Here is an 8,489-nt window from a genome sequence, read left to right as displayed (position 1 = left end):
GCTGTTTGCATCCACTCATTAAAGGAACTGTTGACTATATGAGGCATTGTTCTATGGGCTGATCTCATTAGCAGCCTGTGTGTATAGAACTGGAAGAACAATAGGAGGGGGAGAAAAGAAGCATGAGTTGAGCAAGTCCATGACGTGTACAATTGAAACTCATGTCTACATGTGAAAATCTTTATTAATTAAAAAAGTGGAAACATGGAAAAATGTAAATCTTTTCACCTCAGCAAAATCTCTGTGCAGTGGATCAATGTTATAGATAATATTAACTGGCTTGTAATTACCTCACCTGTTTGCAACAAGACTGAACAAAAAGTATTAGAGCCTGTGGTTTATTGTGGCTCCCCAGGCGCCCACCAAATAGCAGCCATGTGTACTGTATAAAGGTGCAAAGGAGCTTGATAAATTGTTTGTGCGTCAAGTTGATAGCGGCTAACATGACCTGCCCTCTGAACTGTGTTAACCAAGACTGACACAGCGGGTCATTGTTGGACTGACAAACAACTTTGCTTCATTTTGAAGGTATTTTCATGGCTCCCTTTACACAGTAATTACATTCCAAATCATTATGTGTTGTAAAGTCTATTGACCCCTAGTAAACTTATATTTACCAAGCTGGAACAGTTAATGAAATTGTCTTTTAATTAGCACTCCTCTTAGGGGTGGGACATCTGAAGGGGTCCCTGTTTTGTTTTGGTGTTGTGGTTGACTGAAGGGTGCAGATCCACTGTTCTAAGATAAAACAGTAATATCTTAATTAAGACGCGCTGTTTAACTGTTTGCAGTCAAAGTCGGTGCCATTGTACGTACCTCTGTTCCAGGGGCTGCACCTGCGGTACAGGCATACTCACCGCACAATGAATCAATAAAACAATATCATAATTTCTTCTTTTGTTGTTTTGTTTTTTTAGGGCCAGGTCGTTTTTCAAGCTTGACTGATTGAAAGTGGTCTGACTACTCAAGGTAACAACTGGAGAGGGGGTGGGGGGGGGGGTTCTTTGCTGCTTGTATAATGCAGTCTTTGGCAGGCTCTCTCTTTGTATTAGATACATTAGGACGGAAATGTGCACTAACTTAAAAATGCTCATGTGAAAAAACATGGAATGTATTAAATTAATGGTCTCTTTTGCCTCAGGGCAGTAATGAAAAGGGACCCCCAATGAGTTCATTTTTCACGGCTTTGGTTATGCATTCAACACTCTAATTGAATTTCAATGTAAGTTTTACAAAGTCTTTATTACAGTGACTCTTGATGTAAATTACATGTGATCTATCGTGGGACTTTCACCCATTAAGTAATTTAATTGTGACATGCACTTTCTACACACCTCATGCTTTCATGCCTATTCCTCCTCATCTAAATTGTCATTTTTTTCTATTATCTGCACTGTTTATGTGGATTGAGGGAAGTAGTCTGCATATACTCCAGGCAACTTTCATGAGAACAGCTCCTTAAAAGGAGTAATTGCTTGTCTCCCCCATGGTAAGAGAGGGGACAGCACCCGACAGCTAGAGTATACTGGAGTATACACAAGTCACAAGGATTTGCAAGATGTTCGCAGATGACTGCACAAAGCACATTTTATCTGGGAAAAGTATATTATTAGATTTATCCTGTGAGGAGGAAAGATCAGCACACAGAGCAAGTAAAATTCGTTAAGTTTTCCAAATGTATGCACAAGAGAGGCCAGCTTCTGAATAATCTGTGACACATCAAACGCCACATGCATGCATGTGTATCATGTATCTAAAACGAATTCAAGTGGATTTGCAAAAAACAACAACTAGAAACAATATATTCACTGCTTTCTTTGTGAGTGTGCTTGTCCAGTGTTTCAAACACTGTGAACTGTATTTTCAGACCTGATGCCTGAAATGCAACCTGGGAGTCAGTTTTCTCTGTCTCCATCTAGTGTTTCTGCCTGAAGCCACTTTTTGAGATTTCCAACATCCAGAGCATAAATAGAAAACTACCACCTCCGTCTTCCTTTACCGTCAAAAAACAATAGGTCTAAAAAAAACCATACACACGCTAAGAAGACGGAAATCTTTATCATAAACTGTATGTTTCTCATCAATAGCATCGCTGTGCATGGGTCCACGTGTGAACATGCATGAGCCATCTGAAATACTGCGACTGAATAGACCTGATCATCAGAAGGGGGAAGAGGCTTGACCTGATATTTCCTCTGTTGTTTTGTCAGGAAAGGGACGTTATTGTAAAAGGTCTGTAAAGATAAATAACCTTGCCGTTTCCATGGCAAAGTCACAAACAGTGGCGGCCGAAGACAAAAGAGCAGAGGACAATAAATCCAACACTGTCAATTTTGTTTAGTTTTCAGAGTGTTTTTGAGGGAAATATGGTTTCAAAACAAGTGGCCACGTCCATATTTCCACAGACAAAGGGAAATTGGATCAGTTTTTTCTGCTTTTTTCTGAGCAGGTCACAGTTTCATCTTGTACATTACTTTCCAGGCCACGCCATCCTGATTGGTAATAGGAATATCTGACACCCTATTTTGCCTTTGGATCAGGAAACTCCTTGTACAGCTGTATACATGTTTTTATAGCCTCCGAAAGAAAGGGTATTGTCTTTAAATCCCTAAGAATGCTTTGTCCAGCCTTCATATTTAAGTGGAAAACCATCCCAGGCCCTTTTTTTTCGCAGGCTGAACAATCAAGAGTGAACACTTGCTTTATTGTTGAGGTCAGCCAGAGTTCATCTCATTAGAACAAATCCAGGGTCAAGCTGTCATCAACATTTCTTATCATACAAGTGTACATGAAAGAGGAACCAATATTACACACCTAACTCTATTAACATGTTTTGTGGAGTACTAGTGCATATGTGGAAAAGGTTTTGTGACTCGAGAGCTGATAACAAAAACGCCTCAAGTGATTTAAAAAATCTGGAGTTGTGAAGTTAGAAAAAAGTGAGATTACCAGACCTCTTCAGACAGCTCATCTCTGCTTAGAGACTCGAGACTACATAAGCTGCTACTAGCATAACACACCTGAATCTCAAAGCGTTGGTGACTGAGTTGCATTGTGGGTAACGTAGGTGCCTGGTTTTGACAAGGAGGAAGAATGCATAAAATAAAAATGATAGCTCTGGTTCTGCTGCATTGATTTTGATCCTTTTTTTAAAAAACGTCCATTGCGAGTCTGTCATGCTAAAGGAGTGCAATGCTAAATCAGTGGAGTGCGCATTAAACACAAAAAAGGAACTCTGCAATTCAGAATGTTTCTCAAAATAGGGTCTCAACTTTTATCCGGAACCTTTTTCTGCCATGGCCGCTCTCTCTGCCCCCCAACACTTCCCCATCTTCTCATCATCAGAGGAGACGAGCCTCGTCAGAAGCGAGGCGTGATGAGGAGTGGCCTTATCACTCCAATACAAGAGCAAACACAGGAGTCTTTACAGCACATCGTCTCAGGAAGCAGCGCACGGCAAGATTACTGCCCTTTAAGAAGCCCTAAGACACGACCAATCCCAAGTAGTGTTTTATCTTGACAGTTTGCAGCGCTTTGTTTGCCTTTTCTGTGAAGCCTGGGGATAAAAGAGCAGCCTCTGTGAGCTGTGTCTGATTAGGATCTAATTGTTAACATTCACTGTGCCTTTTTTATTATCACCCTGGTGCTGCCATACATGCAGCAGGTAAAGGCCTTTTCAGTGTTATGAAGGACTCTCCCCTTGCTGCTCTCGTGTGTTACTCAAGTACTAGTTAGCACTGAGGTGGCAGGAGAGGAGCCCCCAGCTCTTCGACATCAACAACAACAACAACAACAACATCAACAAACAGGAATTGATGGCGAGTGTTTATTATGTGGTTTAATTGCTCCTCATCTGGAGGATCTGACAGTTGCGGTTAATGAGAGAGGGAGAGGAGGCACGCGCTGTTGGCAGGGAGCTTCATAGTGTAAGACGTGTAAGTGTGTGTTTGTGTGTGTGTGTGTGTGTGTGTGGTAAAAAAAGAGGATAGACCACATTACAGCTCAACACAAGCAACACAGAAGATTTGAGAAGCATCAAATTGTTTATCGAATTATCGAAACAGGCCCCTAAATCATGTCAACCTGAGGCCTCTTCTTACTGTAACCTGTGTGTCATTACTGCACACGCTCTACCTCAAATACACCTGTAAGCCTGCAGACACACACACAGTCACACACCATGCCAGATCTTAGCCCCTGCGCAGCCTGTGTACGGTAATCAGTTGCCAAGCAAAGGCAGGATATCACTGAAATCGAGCCTCTTCCTCAATTTTTCATCTGGCCTGCAGCAGGCCTGGCTCAGGCCCAACCAGGGACCTCCCTGACATTGTGCAGTGTCACGCACACACATCCAGGCATGGTTTGATAAAGAAAGCATCAAGACCAGTGTGCCTTCAAGCATGAGTGATGTTCTTTCCTCAGAAGAAAGAGGAAAATTATGTGAGAATGAGGGAAACTGTACTGGCGATGTTGTCCCTCTACTGAATGCCAACACATACATAAACACACATATAAACACACATCACCACAATCAACATCAGAGGCTCCTTGTCCCATTCATAAATTTCTCCCGTTGAGAAACATGGGCATATCTTAAACAGGGCATACCCGCCCCTTTTACAACTCCAGCTCAGCAGGCCCACATGGGAACAATTAGGGGTATACGCAACTTTGGCGAAGGTCCGTAGCAACCAGCTGCATCTGTTTTTATTTACCTTTTTGCACTGGTGCTGGATAATGTCATGAGCACATCTGCTACTGTGCAACGCAACCGTGGTTACATGCGTGGTTGACCCATGATTCTGTAATTACCCGCCAAGCGAGATGAAGAGGCCCAGCAAACCACTCAAAGCCACACAAAGCCTTCCTCCCCCTCTTCCTCCCCGAGTCTCTCCAGTGGCATTAAAATCCCGTCTGCCTCGCCAAAACGTGGTGCTGAGAGCTGGTAGCTGGAGAGCAGAGGAAGCTGAAGTGGCATTTAATGACTCAAAGTTGTCCACAATAGTAATTTTGACTTCATTTTGCTGTCATTAAATTGCCGGTCAGTTAATGACACTCTCTTTCTATTATGTAGGATCAAATGTGGTTATTCTCAAATGAGCTGAGATGAGATACACTTCAATCAAATTTCCTGATCTGATCTGATTGCTTGTTTGTGGTCACATGGCACAAGCTGCACACCCGGTCTTGTTGAGCCGCTTTGGGAGGTCTGACAACACTGAACATTAACTAGAAATATTTCATTTTTGCTGCTTCACGGTGGTTTCTGCAGATAAGTTCAGAGAGATCTAATCAGGAGAGGCATGTAATGCATGCAAGAATTTACTGTAAATGTCTCCACAGAGTGTTCCTTGTTTCAAAAATTGATGACACACACGCACAACTGGTCATGTAAGGCGACTAGGATTAGTCACAGGTGGAAAATTTAGTTGCAGGGCAGAGTGAAGGAAAATACCTCCATGGTGTTTCAGAACTCTAAATGAAACTAGCAAAAGTTTTCACTATTTCCAAAGGTCTTGTGTTTTTTTGAAATTGTGAAAGTTCACATTATTATGCATCTTTATACAACAAACTCAAAGCGGCCAATCACGACAGGACTTGTTTATAATAATGATGAGTGATTATGAGCAATAACAATGAAGACCATATATGGATCACTTCACAGGAGGAGTGTGTGTGGGGGTTGGGTGCCATCATGCTTAGCATCTCCCAGATGTGCAAACCATATGCTCTGACTGAAATTAAAACAAAAAAGAAACAGTGAAACATGAAAGGGATTTTTAACTTTGTAAAGACAGTTAACAGTCGGTACAGATAGGGTAATGACCAAGAGAGGCCACATGAAAGAACCGGGGATGTTGGCGTGCTTTTTGCACTACTTATTCCATTTCCTGCTCACAAGTTCACTGAGCAGATGGGGACCAAAGGCACAAGGAAGTTTAGATTTTCTGCCCCACAGCCCATTGTATATGATGCATGTAACTGCGTAACACTGCACTGTTATCATTTACAGATGCTTTGGTGCATACCAAGAGGTCACAACAACAAAGGTGAAAAGAAAAGGACAAAAACAAAAGTGAAAGATCTTCAGTCATTTAAGTCAAAGGGATCTGATTCATACCTGTGATTCTGTATGGAATACATTTAAATTAGTCATATTTAATATAACTAATTAACTATTATATATTTTACAGTGGTAATCTATCATTCGGTGCAGACAAAAAGCAACTCAGATAGAAAAATATGTTAAGCTGTTTAATTTCAAAATGAGCATCTGCTGGCAGGCTGCTTTCCCATAGAGAGATTTCTCTGAAAACAGATTCAGTAGTGCCCTCTCCTGTTGGTTCAGCATACTTTAGCAAAGATGCATAAAGCAATTCCACAGTAACTGAATGTTTAGTGTCAGAAAATGGATTTGTTTTTTTAACACAAGAAAAAAACATGTTTGGAAAGTGTCAGTTTTGCCCTAACAAACATAAAACTTCTGAAAAGTCTGAGACTCATCACTGACAAGCAGACAGACTGTGTCATTGAAAATCAAGACTTTATTACAAGTTTCTATAACACACGTCTTCTCTAGAAGGTGGCATCAGCTGTAGCAACTGCAGGGTCTTCGCTACATCAGCCTGTTGTGCTGCTCGGATAGAGACATGTTTATTTAACGCCTGCCTTGTCTGTGTCTGGATAATGTCCCGCCTCAGGCAGCGGCTGGCAGAGGTCTGGCTGTATTTCTGCTTGTATAATCAACCTTCACAGCACAGACTGACCACAGCATCACCTTTCAAGACTGCAAGCAGACATGTAACACGTGACACCGATGAGAATTAAAACAAAAGAAGTGAATCAGGAGGCCTCAAGCAAGTGTTCAAACTGCATTTGCACTGCACTGAGTCTAGTGTGACTTATCACACACAGAACTAAGAAAATTACATTTAATAATCCATTTAAAACTTTTAGTGATGGGACACACATATTTGTTAGGTTTCTACGCCTCCCAAATCCACTTCAGTCTCCTCTGCTTTGGCAGGTCTTTATTCCCACTGGGTGTTTTGAATTGTTGGTGTTCAGCTGGAACCGTTGTGAGGAAAGTCGTTTCTGGTGGTTCAGCTGTGGCTGATGTCTCAAGGAAATCTGGCTCTGCTGAAGTAGTTACGGTTGCAAGTGGAAAATCAGAAAAGCTTGTTTCAGTTGCATTAATGGAAGTAATGTTGTCCCCATCAAACCCGGAAGATAAATTTGACATCTCATCAATGTGGAGAATAAAACTGCGGGTTTCCATATGTGTGTGAGGTGAACTAGTTTTGGAAAACTCGGCGGTCATCTCTTCATTTAGCTTCCCTATAGGAACTGTGGAGTGGTCCGATGACAGCTGTTCTGTAGTTAAATCCTCATGTTTAAAGTTGAGCGCGGACAGGGCTGTGGTGTTTGGTCCAGGAGAGGATGTGATGTGTGACGCAGCATGCCTGGCTGTGAAGGCAAGATTGCATTTGTAACATAATGTGGATTTTTAGCAGGAGTAACATTAACAGTAACACAAGTGGATTTTTATTTACACATTTTCACAATCTTTTTGTGACACACAACAGACGAATTCTACATCATCTTTTAAGTCTAAAAACCAACTTGCTAGTTACCCCAAAATGTTAAGATTTTTATGTTCTGTGCCTTTTAAAATTATAATTGCAAGTAGAATCAACTAATAAAACATGACAAACAACAGTATCAGTTTATAATGTGATTGCAGGTTTCATCAAATGCAGATAGATTTTAAAACTACAAAATGATATCATTAAATGTCCTAAAAGCAATTCTCTTGCCCTTTTTTAGGTGTTTTCATTCATATATACGTATTCCTCTCTATTGCTTTGCTTTTATTTGTTTTATTTGCTGTTATGTTGACATCCTATTCATTTTTTTTTCTGTCAATCACCTTGTTTTAACTTCTACCTCACTTTAAACAGTATGAAAAGTGCTATATAAAGTTGAATGATTCATTGACTGAGCAACAAACGAAAGTGCCTGGTGTGACTACAGTAAAAGCCTTTCAATGGCTAGTGGTCAAAATATCATCCAATAATTAATCACCACTTTAGTTTTACTGTGTGCATCAGCAGCACATTCACCTGTGCATGGCAGTGTGTTCTCCATGGTCCAGTGCATTTTGTGATTTGTCTCTTTGAAGGTGAGCACAACATCCACCCAGTAGAATGGCTGCAGGAGTTGTTTGCTGTCTGCGCAGGCCTGTAAAACCAAACCGGTGTAGATGTTTTACACTGTAATAACTCCGTAAGAAAAAAGACGCACAGCACTTACAGTTTTAAGAAATTTCAGAAACTGTCTGGACTGCATTACACACATTGTACCCCGATGACGATTAGGTCTGATTTGTAAACATAAGAGTGCCAACTGTTGTTTCAGCACTAACCTTGGTGTGGAGTATATGAGCTGTAGGAATGATCAGTGTTACAAATTCACTCGTCTCATGTACA

General features: G+C 41.1%; 1 protein-coding gene across 1 annotated transcript; it reads right to left on the bottom strand.

The window, feature by feature from the left end:
- Positions 1-6,525: 6,525 nt before the first annotated feature.
- LOC119906081 (uncharacterized protein C1orf127-like) lies at positions 6,526-8,489 on the bottom strand (the record flags this gene model as incomplete). The annotated part of the gene is given in 3 exon segments (XM_038723599.1): positions 6,526-7,467; positions 8,124-8,241; positions 8,426-8,489. Coding segments are annotated over 3 exon segments (664 nt in total), but the record flags the coding sequence as incomplete, so codon positions are not given.

This window comes from Micropterus salmoides, unplaced genomic scaffold (genome assembly GCF_014851395.1).
Source record: "Micropterus salmoides isolate LMB-PRFRI ecotype aquatic unplaced genomic scaffold, ASM1485139v1 Ms_hic_scaffold_16, whole genome shotgun sequence".
Classification (NCBI taxonomy): Eukaryota; Metazoa; Chordata; class Actinopteri; order Centrarchiformes; family Centrarchidae; genus Micropterus; species Micropterus salmoides.
Note: the sequence above shows the minus strand (reverse complement) of the source record. Positions and strands in the feature narration are given on the sequence as shown.